At 44.6% G+C, this 20,088-nt stretch overlaps 1 protein-coding gene across 3 annotated transcripts in view; it reads left to right on the forward strand.

Moving 5' to 3' along the window:
- The first annotated feature begins 15,874 nt into the window (after positions 1-15,874).
- EDEM3 (ER degradation enhancing alpha-mannosidase like protein 3) overlaps positions 15,875-20,088 on the forward strand; it is a 78,518-nt gene continuing 74,304 nt past the window's right edge. For all 3 annotated transcript variants that reach the window (XM_063426202.1, XM_063426203.1, XM_063426204.1), the window contains exon 1: positions 15,875-16,209. In XM_063426202.1, the coding sequence (XP_063282272.1) occupies positions 16,088-16,209 (122 nt within the window). In that variant the 5' untranslated portion in view covers positions 15,875-16,087. The remainder of the gene's footprint in view (positions 16,210-20,088) is intronic.

The raw sequence follows: 20,088 nt of genomic DNA on the forward strand, positions 1-20,088 counted from the left end.
CTGGGGAGTTAAACAATCTCCCCAGCCAGCCTGCACTCAGCAAGGGGCCCGCACAGCCGTCCGCGGGCCCCTGCTGCTAAAAATGTTCTCCCTCCGTGCAGGGCATACTGAGGGGCAGCTATAGGGGCCTCCCAAAGACCCCACTAGGCTGCCCCACAGTGTGCCTGTCTCCAAACAGAGCCTCACTGAGCTGCCTGTAACACTGCTCAGGGCAGCTCCGTGAGGCTTGTTTTGCAGGAAGTGACATCACCAGTCACAGTGAGCTATGCGGAGCTGCCCTGAGCAGACTTACAAGAGGACCACCAGAGAGGTAAGGTTTGGGAGGGTTTTGGGAGCCACTACCCCCCCTTGCTCCCACTGCATCCCCTACCCCCCTGCTCCCACTGCATCCCCTACTCCCCCCTTGCTTCCACTGCATCCCCTACCCCCCCTTGCTTCCACTGCATCCCCTACCCCCCCTTGCTCCCACTGCATCCCCTACCCCCCCTTGCTCCCACTGCATCCCCTACCCCCCTTGCTCCCACTGCATCCCCTACCCCCCTGCTCCCACTGCATCCCCTGCTCCCACTGCATCCCCTACCCCCCTGCTCCCACTGCATCCCCTACCCCCCCTGCTCCCACTGCATCCCCTACCCCCCTGCTCCCACTGCATCCCCTACCCCCTGCTCCCACTGCATCCCCTACCCCCCTGCTCCCACTGCATCCCCCTACCCCCCTGCTCCCACTGCATCTCCTACCCCCTGCTCCCACTGCATCCCCTAGCCCCCTGCTTCCACTGCATCCCCTACCCCCCCTGCTCCCACTGCATCCTTACCCCCCTGCTCCCACTGCATCACCTACCCCCCTGCTCCCACTGCATCCCCTGCTCTCTCTGCAGCCCCTACCCCCATGCTCCCTCTGCAGCCCCTAACCCCCTGCTCCCACTGCATCCCCTACCCCCCTGCTCCCACTGCATCCCTACCCCCCCTGCATCCCCTACCCCCCTGCTCCCACTGCATCCCCTGCTCTCTCTGCAGCCCCTACCCCCTGCTCCCTCTGCAGCCACTACCCCCCTGCTCCCACTGCAGCCCCTACCCCACTGCATCCCCTGCTCCCTCTGCAGTCCCTACCCCCTGCTCCCTTTGCAGCCTCTAGCCCCTCTGCAGCCCCTACCCCCACTGCATCCCCTACCCCCCTGCTCCCACTGCATCCCCTGCTCCCTCTGCAGCCCCTACCCCTCTGCTCCCTCTGCAGCCCCTACCCCCCGCTCCCACTGTATCCCCTCCTCCCTCTGCAGCCCAAACCCCCCTGCTTTCTCTGCAGCCCCCACCCCCCTGCTCCCTCTGCAGCCCCCCCCTTCTGCTCCCTCTGCAGCCCCCACCCCCCTGCTCCCACTGCATCCCCACCCCCCTGCTCCCACTGCATCCCCTACGCCCCTGATCCCACTGCAGTCCATACCCCTTGCAGCTCCTACCCACTGCAGCCCATACCCCCTACAGCCCCTACCTCCCACCTCCCTCTGCAGCTCCTAACCCTTGCGACCACTGCAGCCCATAACCCCTACAGCCCCTACCTCTCTGCTCCCTCTGCAGCCCCTGCTCCCTCTGCAGCCCCTACCCCCTGCGACCACTGCAGCCCATACCCCCTACAGCCCCTACCCCCTGCTCCCTCTGCAGCCCCTGCTCCCTCTGCAGCCCCTGCTCCCTCTGCAGCCCCTACCCCCTCTGCAGCCCCTACCCCCTGCTCCCTCTGCAGCCCCTACCCCCTGCTCCCTCTGCAGCCCCTAGCCCATACCCCCTACAGCTTCTACCTCCCTGCTCCCTCTGCAACCCCTACCTAATTCAGCCCCTACCTCCCTGCTCCATCTGCAGCACCTACCCCTGCTCCCACTGCAGCCCCTACCTCCTGCAGCCCCTACCTCCCTGCTCCCACTGAATCCCCTACCCAACTGCTCCCACTGCAGCTCCTATTACCCTTTGCACCCACTACATCCTGTCCCTCCTCTGCACCCACTACAGCCTCTATTCCCCCCTGTACCCTCTGCAGCCCCTTCCACTCACACCCTTTACAGCCCCTTCCTTTCGGCACCCTCTGCAGTCCCTTCCCCTTTGCACACACAAACATAAAGGGACACTATTTAGTTACCAGAACAACTACAGCTTAATTTATATTATACAGCTTAATGTAGTTGTTCTGGTGAGTATAGTCTACCACTGCAGGGTTTTTGCTGCAAAGACTGCCTTTTCAGAGAAAATGCAGTGTTTACATTGCTGCCTAGGAACACCTAGGCGCTTCCTGTGTCAGTGTTGCAAAATGTGCAGCACTGACATTCAACATCTCCATGCTCTGCATGTCGACGCTGAACGCTTGTCATAGAGAAGCACATATATATATAGAGAGAGCGATTTTCGCTATATATATGTGCACAGAGGGCCCCCTGCTACCTGTACGATGAAGAGGGGGCCCAGCAGCACACTCTGTCCTCCTTTCCAGCTGCTCTCTGTCTAACTTTCTTGCACCCTTGCGCTACAGACACACACTACATTCACTATACACATTGTGCTCTACACACACACACACACTACATTCACTATACACATTTTGCACTACACACACACACTACATTCACTAAACACACTCTGCACTACATTCACTATACACTCTCTGCACTCACTACAAACACTACATTCACTAAACACACTCTGCACTACACACGCACTACATTCACTAAACACACTTTGTACTACACACACACTACATTCACTAAACACACTTTGCACTACACACACACACACACACTACATTCACTATACACACGTTTCACTCACTACAAACACACTACATTCACTATACACACTACATCCACTACAAAAACACACACACTCTGCATGCACTATACACACACCTACATTCACTACACACACACTCTGCATCTAATGCATGCATACAAACATTACATACATTACACAAAACGTACAATCTGCATCCACTATACACACTGCATCCATGACACACATACTGCATCCACTATACACACTGCATCCATGACACACATACCGCCTCCACTATACACATTCTACATCCACTATACATACTGCATCCATGACATACATACCGCATCCACTATACACACACACACACACTTCATCCTTGTGGGCGGACTCGGGGCTGGCCCCGGGGGCCCAGATCTTGAGCTGTGTCAGGGGCCCTAAAATTTCTGATGGCAGCCCTGACAGTGACTATTACTATCAAGATCAGGCATACTGGGTCCACATACCACATCTTTCAACAGATTCTAGACCATATTTGAAGCATTTGTGCCACACTTTTATTTGTGCTGCACTCATTAGATTGTGCCTGAAAGCCTTCTGAATCATCCAAATAGTTTGAGCAAAGGAATGTTGAAGCTCAACGTAAAATTTGATGCAGAGTCCTTGCTCTATTCGCTCAGTCATTTTGAGTGTGGCAGCCACACAGTACACATGCTCACTGAATGGCACAGTGAAGTCGTCATTGTTCAGGCATGTACATTATAGACTACTCTCCTTGGGTGCCAGGTTACATCAATGTTGCAAAAAACGGTCTCATTACATTAACAATAGCTGGACTTTTTCTGGACAGTCCTCGTATAATAAATGCAAGGAATTAAATAATATTCAGAAGTGAAACGAAATTCAAGTGCTATCATTCGAAAGAATACCAAATTTGCTACTCAAATAAATGATACAAGGATTTTCACAGCTGAAAGTCTCTGTGCTAGTGCGAAGAGATTGTATTCATGAATACGTTAATAGTTCAATCAAAAAACAATTGTAAATATATTCAAAAATTAACAAAGTATATACATTAACCAATTGTTCACTGAATATAGTACTTCTTAAAAATAATTTCCTAAGCTCTAGGGGACCATATTGTATTATAAACAGTGTTGAATTGTAGGATGCTTAGGTATCCAACGTGATTCACTTGAAGCTATTGCTCAGATAGTAGCTTTCCATAAGGAGAATAATAAGGAGAATCTGTAAGAAGTGTCAAAGTCCAATCCGGCTCCGTAAAAAATAAAAGGCAAATAATTTTAACTGGGATTTAACTTTGAGGGGAATTGGAAGAGTCACTGGGACTTGGTAGAAAGGTACCTGTAGCAGAGTATGTAGGTGTCAACTGCACACGTGTAGAGACACATTAATTTGTGCACTGAGACATTGAAGTTGAAGGTTTAAATAGGTGGATTCATGAACTTCAATTAGACTCTTAAAGTGATAGATTGGAAAGTGAAGTGAACCATTTTAAGTAACCGTTATACACCCCCACGCCAAAGAACTACCTCTGGGAGCTATGAGGTTTAAGGGAATATTTAGAGTTAAAAGCATCCAACAACTCAGGGGCATGTATGCCAAAATGAGGAACCCATTGATTGTGTGAGTCATCATACCCTTTCCATTTGACAAGATATTAAAGTCTACATGAAAGTTTTTTTTTTTTTTTATAATTTAATAGGAATTTCTTTGATGTTAAATTAGGAATTTTATCAAGATTAAAAATTTTAGAGGTAAGAATTTAGGGTTATAGCCATACTTGGAATAGAAAGGAGAAAATTTTGTAGACGCTTGAATGTTATTGTTGTATGAAAACTCAGCGACAGGCAATAGGGAAGTCCAATTAGTGAGTGGTGTAAATACGAAGATATTGTTTCAAAATACTGTTTAATCTCTCACTTTGCCCATTTGTTTGGGGATGAAAAGCAGTGGATAATTTATGTTCTATTTGTAGGTTTTTTGTAAATTCTCTCCAGAAGAGAGAAGTAAATTGAACTCCCCTATCTGTAATAATCTCATCAGGAGATCTGTGAAGACGACATATTCCTTTATGAAGATTTTAGCAAGTGAAGATGCAGAGGGAACAGAAGGAAGGGGAATGAAATGAACCATCTTTGTGAGACAGTCTAGAATAGTAAGAATACAAGTATTAACCTTCAACAAAGCTAGGTCAACAATAAAATCCATACTTATGGAAGACCATTGACTAAAATGAGTTGGGAGAGGTTGTAATAGGCCAAAGGGTGGAGTGGAAGGTTTTTTCTTCCTTCGACACTCTTCACAGGTTTTTACATAATTTTCAATACTTTTGTTGGATTTGGGCCACCAGAAGTATCGTTTATCGTTGAAAGGTTTTATTGATCCCTGGATGACCAGAAAGAGGTGTGTCCTTCTTAAGGGTAGAGGTACGTATAAGAGGTACGTTTGTACCATAACCATAGGAAGTGGCATTTTCCTGAAATAAAGAGGTCAGAATTTAGAAATTGAGTAACTTATCCATTCTTGATAAAGCATCAGCTTTACCATTTTTATTACCTGGACGGTAAGTGATTTAAAATCAAACCGTTTAAAACATTTAGTTTAGAATTTAACCTTTTTGCAGAATGGAGAAATTCAAGGTTCTTATGGTCTGTGAAAATAACAAAAGGAGCAGAAGAACTCTTAAGTAAATGTCTTCATTCTTCAAGAGATATTTTTATGGATAGCAATTATTTTTCTCCAACACTAATTTCTTTCTGTGGGAGATAATTTTTTTTTAGAAAGAAAAGATATAGGATGTAAAGGAAAAGAAGGATTGTCTCTTTGAGAGAGTACAGCTCCAATTGCAATATCTGAAGCATCTACTTCAAGGACATATTAGAGAGTAGGATTGGGTTATCTTCGAATAGGGGCAGATATGAAACTGTTTAATGATTCAAAAGAATTCTGTTCCTTTTCACCCCAATGAAATGGTTGATCTTGTTTGTAAGGGTTGTTAGAGGAGAAACAATGTGAGAATATTTTTTAATACATTTTTTGTATTTAGGTTGGGGCCAATTTTTGATAGCCTCAACTTTTTGGGGATCCATACGAATAGAAGAATCAGCTATTATGTAGCCCAAAAGGAAATTTCACTTTTTTAAAAACACATTTTGGGTTTGGCAAACAACTTATGATCTATTAAACGTTGTTTGATATGAACCTCTTTATCTTGTGAAAATATATGGATGTCATCTAAATAAACAACCAAAAAATCATCTGATAAATCCTTGAAAATATCATGTATGAAGGAAGCAGTAGCATTACAAAGGCCGAATGGCATCATTAAGTACTCAATAATGACCATATATCTTGTTCTAAATGCTGTTTTCCATTCATCTCCGGCTCTTACACGGAGAAGGTTATAGGCTCCCCGGAGGTCTAGTTTGGTTAATATTTTAGCATTTTTGTTTCTCTCCAAAATTTCAGGGATTAGTGGGAGTGGTTAACGATTCTTTATGGTTATTTTATTTAATTGTTGGGATTGATTATTGGTCTGATGGTTCAATCTTTATTGATATCAAAACAAAAAAAAACCCTGCTCCTTTAGGAGATGTAGAATGACGTATGAATCCTTTTGCCAAGTTAGTATTAAGGTAGTCACGGAGGGTTTTAAGTTCCGGTCATTTAGAAGCTTCTTTTTTTACAAAAAAAATCTTGAAATTCCAGGTAATGATCTGGAATGTTAAGGGTGATAGATCCTATGATACATTGTTTTTTACAATTAGAATTAAAAAAATTTGAATTAAAGACAATAGAATTATTAGACCAATCGATGGAGGGATTATGTTTAAGGAAGGACCAGAAATATGTCAAAAATCGAAATATGTAAGAAAAAACGATATCAAAGGAGATTTCTTCAGAATGAACATCATTGATGGTTGATGAAAGTGTGGTAGTTTGATATACAATTGCATCATATGAAGAGACGGAACCATCGAAAAGAATCATTTCAGAGGAAAGGGTTTTATTAGAAAAAGGGATACTTAATTTATCTACTAATTTTTTGTTAATAAAACCGCCATTGGCTCCTGAGTCAATTACAGCTAAAAAGTTGTTTATTCTTCCATTAACAAGAATTGAAACTTAATAGAAAAATTATTCTTTGAAATAAAATTGGAAGAAACAAGCATGGTGGATTTATGAATATTGTTCTGTTTAATGAGGGGACAATCAGATAGTTGATGAGAGGAGGAGGCACAATATATACATAAATTAAGTGTCTTCCTTCATTTTTCTTTGGCTGTTAATGGTTTCCTGTAAGAACCAATCTCCATAGGTTCAGGTTTAGAGTTAATTTGAGAAAATGAAGAATAAGGCTGTCTGGTATATAGAGAAGTCTGGGATATTTCCCCACATCTCTCTCTAAATCTATGATCTAATTGGATTGTTAAATCAATTCATTCTTTGAGGGAGGAGGCAATACCAATTCGAGCTAATTCATCTTTAAGAGGTTCTGATAAACCAATCCGATATGGTAATTAGATTTGTTCCATGATGTGTCAGCTGAAAGTCTAAATTGAGAAACATTCCTCAATATTACCTCTACCTTGTTTTAAGGCCTGTAATTGAGTTTCTGCTGTGTCTTATTTTAATCTTCACATAATTCATTCATTTCAATGAGGAATTTATCTAAAGTTAATAAACAAGGATCATTACATTTCAATTAAATGATAAGCCCATTTGGCAAGGTCCCCGAGCAATAAGGAAATTATTGTTTTAACTTTTACATCATCATTAAAGGGATCCTATAGTGCCAGGAAAACAAAGCAGTTTTCCTGGCACTATAGGGTTAATAGGTCCCACCTTGCCTGACACCCCCCCTTCTGCAGGGAGATGTCCTTCGGCACTGGGTCAGGTTCCACCCACGCTCCACCCCCGCCGACGTCAATGGCCACGCGTACGCACATTAGACCTCCCCATAGGAAAGCACAGAGGGCAGACTTAGAGCTGTAATGTAAACGTTGCAGTTCTCTGGAACTGCAATGTTTTACGTTGCAGCACTAAGTGCAAAAGGGTCACAGCATCCAGACTACTTCAATGAGATGAAGTGGTCTGGGTGCCTACAGTGTCCTTTTAAAGTAAGTTCTTGTTGAAGGAAACCCCCCAACCCCCCCCCAAAAAAAACACTATACGAAGTTCTATCTCCGTTAAATTTTGTAGGGGGGTAAATTCTTGGCTCAGGAGTGTGTGCTGTCGCTTGTAATTTAAAAGTATCAACTCGTAATTGAATATCATTTACATTTACTATTAAATGGACTTCTTAGATAGATCGGTTTGAAAAGCCTGTATAGAGGCAGTAGTCTCCATTTAAAATGGTTTGACAATTTTTTAGGGCACAATTAATCTGTAATATTTTAAACAATATATTTGTCAAACATATTAAAAATACAGACTACTCACCAGTATGAGAGGTCGGTCTGGGAGAATAAAGGATAATCACCAGAATTGAGAGCGATATTTAGGTGATAATCCGGTTACATTAAATAAAATAGCGAAAATCCAGAAGGTTTGTTGTAGTCCAATCCGGTTTGGCAGCAGTAAATCAGTCTATAAGAATATCCAAGAGAAGGGTCAAATCCAGTCCGGTTCAGCAACAATTAATAATAAGGAGAATAATAAGGAGAATCCGTAAAAAGTGTCAAAGTCCAATCCGGGTCGGTAACAAGTAAAAGGCAAATAATTTTAACTGGGATTTAACCTTGAGGGGAATTGGAAGAGTCACTGGGACTTGGTAGAAAGGTACCTGCATTGAAGTTGAAGGTTTAAATAGGTGGATCCATGAACTTCAATTAGACTCTTAAAGGGATAGATTGGAAAGTGAAGTGAACTATTTAAAGGAACCGTTACACAGTGTGTATTGTGAATGAGAGTGTGTGTTTGTGTAGTGGATGGAGTGCAGGGGCGGGCTGGGCCGGGGGGCAGGGAGGCAATTGCCCCCCAGGCCGCCCAAAATAATTTTAAGACCGGCCGCTGCAGGGCCGGCCCTTTAAATGCTGCAGCCGCCTGAGCGCTCTGTTAAGAGCCTCAGGCGGCTACAGCACATCTTCTCCCTTCCCCTCCCCTGTAGCGTGGCCGAGCTCCTCTCTGGTCCGCGGTGCCCGGCCGGAGTGATAGGAAGGTGCACGCTCAGTGTGCACTTCCTGTCAGTCTGGCCGGTTACAGAAAACAGAAACTCCTGTTCCGCGCGGAGTTTCTGTTTCCTGTAACCGGCCGGACTGACAGGAAGTGCACACTGTGTGCACCTTCCTATCACCCCGGCCGGCCACCGCGGACCGGAGAGCAGCTCGGCCACGCTACAGGGGAGGGGAGGAGAGTAAGTGAAGGAAGGGGGGGGGGGACTAAGTGAAGGAGGGGGAGGGAGGAGACTAAGTGAAGGAGGGGGGGAGACTAAGTGAAGAGGGGAGACTAAGTAAAGGAGGGGGGAGACTAAGTGAAGGAGGGGGGGAGACTAAGTGAAGGAGGGGAGAGACTAAGTGAAGGGGGGACTAAGTGAAGGAGGGGGGCAGACTAAGTGAAGGGGGGAGACTAAGTGAAGGAGGGGGAGACTAAGTGAAGGAGAAGGGAGAGTAAGTGAAGGAGGGGGAGGGGAGACTAAGTGAAGAAGGAGGGGGAGAGAGAGTAAGTGAAGAATGAGGGGGAGAGAGAGTAAGTGAAGAAGGAGGGGGAGAGAGAGTAAGTGAAGAAGGAGGGGGAGAGTAAGTGAGGAAGGGGGGATAGTAAGTGAAGAAGGGGGGAGAGTAAGTGAAGGAGGGGGGAGAGTAAGTGAAGGAGGGGGGGAGAGTAAGTGAAGGAGGGGGAGGGGGAGAGAGTAAGTGGAGGGGGAGGGGGAGAGTAAGTGGAGTGGGGAGAGTAAGTGAAGGGGGAGAGAGTAAGTGAAGGGGGGAGAGTAACAGAAGGAGGAGGAGGGGGGTAAGAAGAACAAGGGGGGGAGAGTAAGTGAAGGAGGGGGAGAATAAGTGGGGGAGAGAGTAAGTGAAGATGGGGGAGAGTAAGTGAAGATGGGGGAGAGTAAGTGAAGGAGGGGGAGAGTAAGTGAAGGAGGGGGAGAGAGTAAGGGAAGGAGGGGGGGGAGAGACTAAGTGAAGGGGGGAGAGTAAGTGAAGGGGGAGAGTAAGTGAAGGAGGGGGAGTAACAGAAGGAGGAGGGGGTAGTAAGAAGAAGAAGGGGGGAGTAAGAAGAAGAAGGGGGGGAGTAAGAAGAACACAAGGAGGAGGGGGAGAGTAAGGGTGAGGAGAAGGGGAGATTAGGAGAAGGGGGGACTGAGAAGAACACAGGGAGGGTGGGTGGTGAGGAGAACACAGGGAGGGGGAGATGAGGACACAGGGAGGAGAGAGGGTAAGAAGAACACAGGGAGGGGGAAGGTGAGGAGAACACAGGGAGGGTGAGGTGAGGAGAACACAGGGAGGGGGGAGGTGAGAAGAACACATGGAGGGTGGATGAGAAGAGCACAGGGAGGGTGGGTCAGAGTGAGAAGAGACCGCTAGGGGAGGGTGGGGGAGAGGAGAGACCACTAAGGGGCAGGGGAGAGCTCTAAGGGACAGAAGGGACGGCTCTATAGGACAGGGGGCAAGACAGGGAGCTCTTTCACACTACGCGCACACACACACACACACACAATGCATCCCTATACATACACAGAAACACACAATGCATCCCTATACACACAGAAACACACAATGCATCCCTACACACACAGAAACACAACATGCTTCCCTTACACACAGAGAAACACACAATGCATCCATTACACACACACAATGCAACCCTTACACACAAAGACAATGCATCCTTTGCACACATACACAGAAACACACAATGCAAACCCTTACACACACATGGAAACACACACACTGTTTTTCTTACATACACACAGAAACACAATGCATCTCTTACACACACTCAATGCACACACTTACAGACACACACCTTGCATCACTTAAGCATACAAACACAGATTCACGCAATGCATCCCTTACACACAACCAGAAACACAAAATACATCACTTATACACAAATACACACTGCTTCCACTACACACAAACACACTGCATCACCTGCACAAACTGGTATCCCTATACACTACATACCATAAGCACACATGTTAGATCCTCTACAATAACACATAACACATCCCCTACATACTCCACTCCCTGTGAGCAAACTCATGGGTGGGTGGAACATATAAGTGGACTTATGAGTGGGCCTTGTGGGCATACTCACCGTCAGGCCCTGGGTCCCAGACCTTGAGCTGTGTAAGGGGCCCCCCAAAAATGGAGCTGCTTCCAATTCTCCCAGAACATTGAATTTAGTGACCACAGTTGCAAACAGCCTCCAGAGATCCTGTTCTACACCCAGGGCCGGTGCTAGGATTTTTGACTACACAGGCGAAGATGCATTTTGACGCCCCACCCCACGCCTCCCCCCAAAAAATAAACAATGCATCGTCACCTCTGTGTCTCGTAGCCCCCTTTTGAATTTCTTACCTCTATTAGTGTTGCATATCCAACCTCTTCAATGTCTTACCCCTTTGGCCCCTTTGTGCCCTTTAGTGTGTCTCCTACAACCCCTCTTATGTATTTTTTACTTCCCTGCCAGCCCCTTTCTGTCTCTTTCTTTCCCCCAGCCCCTATCTATCTCTTTTTTTCTCCCACATAGACATGGATACAGGCAAAAATACATACATGCACAAATACACAAACATACAGACACACAACCATACAAGCACACAGACATAATTATTCAGGCACACAGTCACAAAGATATACAGACACACAGTCATAAAAGGCACACAATCAAACAAACACAGTCATACAATCTACACATACAGGTACATTGTCGTGCAAACACAGACATACATTCATACAGACACAGGCACAAACAGAAATACAGACACAGGCATAAAGAAACAGAGAGGCATATAGAGACATACACACACACTGACAGACAGACAGACATACACACACACACTGAGACATATACACACACACACACTGAGACATATACACACACACACTGACTGAGACATATACACACACACACTGACTGAGACATATACACACACACACTGACTGACAGAAAGACACACACACTGACAGACAGACACATACACACACACTGACAGACATACACATACACACACACTGACAGACAGACACATACACAAACACTGACAGACAGACACATACACACAAACACTGACAGACATACACACACTGACAGACAGACAGACACACTGACAGACAGACAGACACACTGACAGACAGACACACACACACACACAGACAGACAGACAGGCACATACAGACAGACACACACACTAACAGACATACACATACACACACACACTGACAGACAGACACATACACACACACTGACAGACAGACACACACACACAAACACTGAGAGACAGACACACACACTGACAGACCGACAGACACACACACTGACAGACAGACAGACACACACATTGACAGACAGACAGACACACACACTGACAGACAGACAGACAGACACACACTGACAGACACACACTGACAGACAGACACACACACTGACAGACAGACACACACACACTGACAGACAGACAGACACACACTGACAGATAGACATACACACACTGACAGACAGACATACACACACTGACAGACAGACATACACACTGACAGACAGGTTCAGGAGGGTGGCTTACCTGGGATCCAAAGTGCTGCCTGAGGTGGTTGGAAGTTGGAGGAGCTGGTCCTGCCCAGCCCCCGTCCTCTTTGCCTCCTCTCTGCTGTCTTCTTGGGAGGACTTCCTCCCATGTTGACGTGAGGTGGCCGGCGGTAGCTCCGCCCCTGCTGGGCGCCAACCACGCTGTGTGCTAGAGAGGGAGCAGGGATATGACGTGTTCATATCCCCGCCCCCTCCACACAGTCCGCGGCACTGCCGGTTTGCGCTCGGCCACGCTACAAGAAGTGACCGGCAGGAGAGGGGAGCTGTGCGCTTCCCTCCTGCCGGTCACCCGGACTTTTGCGCCCCCGGGCCGGTGCGCCCTAAGGCGGCCGCCTGAGCCGCCTTATGGACGCGCCGGCCCTGTCTACACCAGACCAGTGGAGCCAAACTGCAGCCCATCATCATCCTCATCTGGTTGTAAGTAGGCAATCTAGTATATTATTAGTGACACTAATCTATAATTTACCTCACATTAAAGGGACACTATAGTCCCCAGAACAACTGCAGCTTAATGAAGTGGTTCTGGTGTCTATAGCCGGTCCCTGCAGGCTTTTTAATGTAAACACACACTGTGTGCAGCACTGGCGTTAGTTCGTATGGCAGATCATATGGGTGGGGCATTGTGATGTCACATCGGAGGGGGCGGCAAATTCAGCTGTTCCCCATGCAGCCACAAGTGCCGCTGTGCTGGGAGATTGTGATTACTCTTCACTTCCTCCCAGCCTACAGAGCAGCGCATGGGAGAGAGAGAGAGAGAGAGAGGAGGCATGATTTAATCTTACAACAAATCCAGTAAGCAAATCTTTATAAATTTACTCTGATGTCTGTATTAATATTGAGGGATGTCTAAGTAGTAACTTCAGTGTGTGTCAGCAGGGCCAGCCGTTGGGGTGTGCAAGCTGTGCAGTCACGCAGGGTGCCATGACAACAGAGGCGCCCGGCGGACAACACAGCTCACAAGTCGGGTACACCAGCATATTCAATTTAAACGATTCGCTGGTGGTCCACTGGTGCGCACCAGCAGTAGGTGCAGTCATATTATATCCTCTCCCTCGTGATTCCGGCGCTCAGTTAGTGAGTCGGAGCACAGGCTCAGAGATTCTCAGCCTGCACTCTGACAACATTGAAAGTCAGAGCCGTGAAGGAGCGGGTATGGCAAAGAGCTACTGATTAGCATAACATCAATATCCGTTATAAAACCAGGAAAAGGTGGGCACCATTGCGCTGATTTGGTGGTGCAATGGGCCACTTGACTGGTTTTGCCCCCCAGGCCTGAGGCTGCCAGCCCTCCACTGATGGAGTGTGTGTACAGTGAATTCAGAGTGTGTGTTTGTGTAGTGGATGTAATGTTTGTGTGTATAGTCAATGTAGAGTGTGTGTGTGTGTAGTGGATGTAGTGTGTGTGTATTAGATGCAGTGCGTATAGTGAATGCAGGGTGTGTGTTTTTGTAGTGGAGGCAGTGTGTGTATAGTGAATGCAGAGTGTGTGTTTGTGTAAGGATGTAGCGTGTGTAAGTGTTGTGTAAAATAGGGGTGAGGGGGGCTGCATTCTGTGGGGAAAATAGAGCACATTTGTCGTTTTTACATTTATTGTAATATGTTTTATTTTATTCCCCTTCCCTGCAGCCATGGAGGGAGGGAGACTGCATTCCCTGGTTGTCTGGTGGCATGGTGTAGGATGCCATGAGCTGTACACCGCAGAGAGGGCCCAGCACACTCCGGTATCGTCACTTTACAGAATCTCCTCTCTCTGTCTCCCTAAGTGTCGTGAGCCTTGCCTGCGTGCTGTGGAGCGTTGACATGGTATCCAGCGAAATGGATAAAAAAATGAACCCCATCGATTATTGAGGTTAAAGTTAAAACCACTTAATGGACCAATTAACAGCTACGATACACAACTCCCTTACCTTGTTTTATAAAACATGGGAGCCTTGGCAGGAGTACAAGGACGCATACAATCACAAAGTATTGACCCTAAAGGGAGTTTTCCATCACGCCATGGCATCCATTCATCTCCCTCTCCCCTTCCCTTCTACAGTGTTATTTTTTTTCTTGTTATAGAATTTTATGAAGTTGCGTAAAATTAATAAAAAGGCACCGATACAACTGACAAGAATATTGACATATAAAAATACTTGCAGTATAAACTGCTTCAAGAGATTCCTCATTTTAAGCTTCCTGTGGTCACCTCCAAAGGGGTACCCAGAGTGGATGGATATTCTTCTTATAATATTGACATTACATGATCATACATTTTTCTTATGCAAAATAAATAAAGAATTTTAAACAAAAATAGTATATGGGGTGTTCCTTTAAGTTTATCATACATATCCTTTAAGGGCCAAAGATCTCCCCAATTACAGGTTTCTCGACCTCTTCCTCCATGTAAGAGAGATATCACCAGATAAAGTGAAATATGAATTGGGAAAAGGGTTAAGCTTCCTTTGTATTTTGATAGGAGTTTGGCTTTGTTTGGTGCAAATATTCCATGTTATGAGTAGGAATTAATGCATGTATGCAATGTGCAATAAAAAAATAAAAATTTTGTAAACTGACATTTGGATTAAAATAGTATTTTGTTTATAAAAGACCGGAGAGTGCATCTCTTTTCAAGATATATATCTCTAACGTGGGATTGCACCAGGCCGCACAGGGATAGGCAACTTTCGGCTCTCCAGATGTTGTGGACTACACCTCCCATGATGCTTTGCCAGCATTATGTGTGTAAGAGCATTATGGAGGATGTAGTCCACAACATCTGGAGAGCCGAAGGTTGCCTATCCGTGCGTGACCAGGGCATTAAACTACACAGCCGGAGAAAGTGTGAGTGCCAAGCTACTTATCTATTTTTGTATATACAGGTATATTATTATTATGTGATATATATATATATATATGTATATACACACACATTTATACAGGTTTGTTTGAATGATTACATGGTTTATTGAATAGGAAGTTGGTTGGAAGAAGTCAATAAGCTGAATAAGAAGCCAACTATACTTTGAAATTTTTTTTTTGCAAATCCCCATGTTTTTCTGTAGACTTATAACACGTGACTGCTGCTGGTGGTTAAGTAGTATGTAGATTTAGCACTGACAAGCCTCCATGATTAATTATTAATGTCCCCCTGTCTGCAGGGGTATTTACAGTACATCACTTTCCATGTAGCTATATGACAACACGGTGGGCCTATGTTGGTATCCCTGCTCTGACCTACCAGGCACTGAGACCGCCTGTCACGTGACTGGCAAGCGAAGCAGTCCCCCGCTGCCCTTACTTCACCGGATCTCCGGGTCCACGTCAAACCCGTGATGTCACCGGGCCATCGCCGCTTTGATTGGCTACGACGCATTCCATGCCTCCACGTCACACCAGCAGCTGAAAGCCGGAACTGGAAGGCGAGCTGAGCGTGAGTCCGTGGAGCTCGGGGGGAAAGCTGCCTGGCAAGACCGGGGATTGTGTAGGCCTTGTCCCTGTGTGATCAGCAGGATGTGCAGAGCAGAGGTTTAGCAGCCGCAGAAGGACTGGTCAGCCCCCTCCCCTCACAGTGTGTGGCCATGGGCTGGTTAACTTTAACACTGGCTGGGATGAGGAGCATACTGCTCTCCTTCATATTGTCTGTGGCCGTACTCCGGACTGGACAAGCTGCCATGACCAAGGAAGAGAAAGCTCAGCTCAGGTAATTGTTTAACCAGGCTGGGATAATGATTCCAGATGGTGCCGACTTTGGCTTCGCTAAGCATTGTGTGAAATGTAGTCCATGTGAATTGGTGTGCCAGAGATTAGTCACCTCTGCAGTGCTTTAAGGGTTAAGCCCTGCCATGGCTTACTATGGACCCTTCAGATCTTGCTTACATTTCCTTACATGTTCAGCCATTGTTTGGATCCAGCTGGTGGGGACATTCTCCTGGGGGTACATGGGAAATGTAGTCCACAACAGCTGGAGATCCTTGTGAGATAGATCACTCATGTCCTTGGTTAATACAGTGAACACTACCCATGCACACAAATATTTGTGAACTACAATTGACTGTTATTTGTGCTGGAGGCAGGGGAGAGCTGTCTGTATTTGGCTGGGGGATAATGACAAGCAGCCCAATTTGAAATCAAACCAGCACACCCTCATACCACATTTTCTCAGTATAATATGACGTGTTTTATACTGATCCTGCCAGAACTTAAATACAATAAAAGTACAATGATTCTGTTGCATACTATTTTTGAGTATTGTGATGTAATGCAGTAGCCCACAATCCACTCTATCCTAGTGGCTTGAGGGGCATACGCCCCCTTTCCAGCAATCCCTTAGTTGGTTGTGCTTACTAGCAAATGTAGTTTACAAATATCTGGGTTGCTAAGGTAAGGCATAAATGGTTTAATTACTAACGTTCTGGATTAGTGTTCTGGTGTACCTGTTTAACCCCATGTGTGACGTCATGATTCCCTTTTATTCCATTAGTTTGGTCATTAAGGGGTTAAATTCTGAGTACTAATGATGTTCACAATGGAAATAGGTACTTGCTCTGATACATATAAGAAGATATATCTCGTCATAACATGTATTATTTTGAGCGCAAAGCGTTAAATGTTGCAACTTTCCGTTGGTTTCTGTGACGATTGCACCTTATTTAGCATTTTGTGTCATATATTTTCCCCATAGATTATTGCCCTGTATTTGGGCTGATGCCTTATCTAAAAGTATGTTGAATCATATAATGATGCTTTTTCTTTTACTTCTTTTCATTTTATTGAAGAAAATAAAGCAGATGCATGAATGATGCAGGCCAAATAGAACAATATATAGTTGCAAACCAAAGTGATTTTTTTTTTTTTTTAACTTCTCATAATACATTGGATAGTACATATCCATATCATTGGTGTTATCATCGTATGTAGACAAACATTACCTTGTCATGTTTTCAAGGCACCAAGCAGGGGTAGTAATTAAATCGTTCATGGACCAATAAAGAAAGAATATATTTGTAATGATATGCTTATGGTCATATATCAGAAAGCTATGAAGTGGGAGGTGGTTGTAATGGCGGATGGAATGTTAGATCTACCTATATGGGTGATACTTCATCAATATTGCCTGTTTGACTTTCACTAGGACCCCAATAGATTTTACTTTCTGTATCCATTCTGTACTGAGGGGGGAAACGTTTATTTCAATTTGACTGCTATAAGAAATTAATTTGTGGTAAGTGAAATAATAAGGACTTTTTTATATTTGGGGCTGGAAATCTCAGTTCGTTGAAGGAGAAATATCTCGGGAGGGAACTCAAAGCAGCTGTGTCACTTTCTGACGTTTCCATAAACACATACTTTTCATGAAAAGCTCTCGCAATGAAGAGATATACATAAAAACAAAGTAGTGACAATTAAGGCTTATGTAATTGTCAATCTTTTGCAAAATCACCTTTAATGACAATTCTGTAACAGTTTTAACCCCTTAAGGACACATGACATGTGTGACATGTCATGATTCCCTTTTATTCCAGAAGTTTAGTCCTTAAGGGGTTAATGGAATCTGCAATTTGTTGCCATAAAAGATACAATATGTGGACAGAAGCGCCACATTTGTATGAAGGATCCATCCTTGTTGGTTCTACAGTCCCAACAAATTATGGTGCTGGAGAGAAATATTGTATGGAGAATTAACATACAGAGTTTTGTACGGTTTGTAGTTTTTCCATACATGCACGCTAGCCTCTCACTGCTTTATTTCAGTCAATCCAAAGCTTTCTCTTAATAATCAAATTTGATAAAGTCTGGTTCATCCGCAAAGAGGGCAGTGCGGCATGGGATAAAAGCAAAGTCATTTACCCTTTTAACCATTACAGGATGGGGTGGGGGTGGCTGGAATTCTAGGACACTATAGCATACACGTTTGTATTCCTAACTCTTCAGTGTTCCTTTAAGCAGAAGTGAATTAGAGGGTGCAGTCCTGTGAGGTGTATCCAATGTGTAGATTTTGTGGGGAGGTTTATCAGTTTGTTTTGATTGCTTGCACGCTCTTTCTCTTTTGAGATGAGAGCCCTGTATAATTTAGTTTGGCTCTCATTTTGCGTTTATGGTAGTCTGACTAGATATGGGGACATATTTGAAGAATATCAATTAAAAAAAATAAATAAATATTTTCTAATCGGATTCTGAATAGAAGGTGAAATCCTGGTGTGACGTGGCCATGATGATTAGAATCTATGTACCGCCTTTCACTATGAAACGTTGCATATACAGACTTTAACCCCTCTACTACTGGAAGTGTAACTCCATCTCTGGTCGTGTCATTGGTGATTCATTAGCCAGACTGGATCAAGCGTTCCGGGTGACTAATGGGTATTTTGTGGAAATTTCCCATCCCATCAGCACCCCTGCCACTCTGTATATCCTATGTTCCCCATTCAGCCTGATCTCCCTGCCCCTCCAGCAAGATGAGTCTCTTGAGCATTTCAGAACTTAGCTCAGGAGGGCTAAGGTAAGTTCTGGCTGAGGAACTTTCTTCTCTTTTGCCATGGTAACGGAGGCTGAGTGTGGCTCCTGGCAGACCCCAGGTAGAAGAACTGTTTGAAAACAGTTTGCTTACATACTCCAGAAACCATAACCACTAAAAGTGGAAGTAGTAAATCAAGGTGCATAACCACTACATCTATTTGTAGTGGTTATGGTTTCTGGAGTATTCCTTTAATAATTTTAATTGGATAGGGTGTAGGATTCACACAAGCTTAAAAGAAACATTAAATTATGTGGGTTTTATTCACTTAACAGTGAATTGAAAGCTGTTGATTTTGGTGGGAAAGTTGCTGTTCAGACTCCTAAAACATGACCCCTCAGCTGCTACCGAGGTGAAGAAGAATTCATTATCTATTCATTTTTAGCCGACGTCACCACCATTGCCATGTTTAAGGAAAACAGAAGTGACAGACCGGTAATCACGATTTGCAGTAGTCTTTGTACCCAAACAGGACTATACTTCGGACACAAGGTCATGCGTTTAGACTGGAAGAAAGAAGATTTGGTCTAAGGCAAAGGAAAGGTTTCTTTTACCCAAAAAAATAAGGATGTGGAATTCTCTGCCTGAAGAAGTAGTTTTATCAGAGTCTGTACAGATGTTTAACCCCTTAAGGACCGGCCTGTTTTTGCGATGTTTGTACGTTAAGGACCAGAGCAGTTTTAACACTTTTGTGGTGTTTGTGTTTAGCTGTAATTTTCCGCTCTCTCTTTTACGTTTCCCATACAAGTTATATATTGTTTTTTTCAAGACGAGAAGGGCTTTCTTTACATACCATTATTTGTATTATGTCCAATATTGTATTTAAAAAAAATAATAAAATATGGTGAAAAATTTAAAAAAAAAACATGTTTTTGGACTTTTTACTTGAAAAATCTTTTACTTATCTACAAAAGCTAATGAAAAAAACTGCTAAATAGATTCAAAATTTTGTCCCGAGTTTAAAAACACCCAGTGTTTACATGCTTTATTGCTTTTTTTTGCAAGTTATAGGCCTATAAATACAAGTAGGAAATTGCTGTTTCAATATATATATATTTTAAATGT

The sequence above is a fragment of the Pelobates fuscus genome, chromosome 7 (genome assembly GCF_036172605.1).
Source record: "Pelobates fuscus isolate aPelFus1 chromosome 7, aPelFus1.pri, whole genome shotgun sequence".
Classification (NCBI taxonomy): domain Eukaryota; kingdom Metazoa; phylum Chordata; class Amphibia; order Anura; family Pelobatidae; genus Pelobates; species Pelobates fuscus.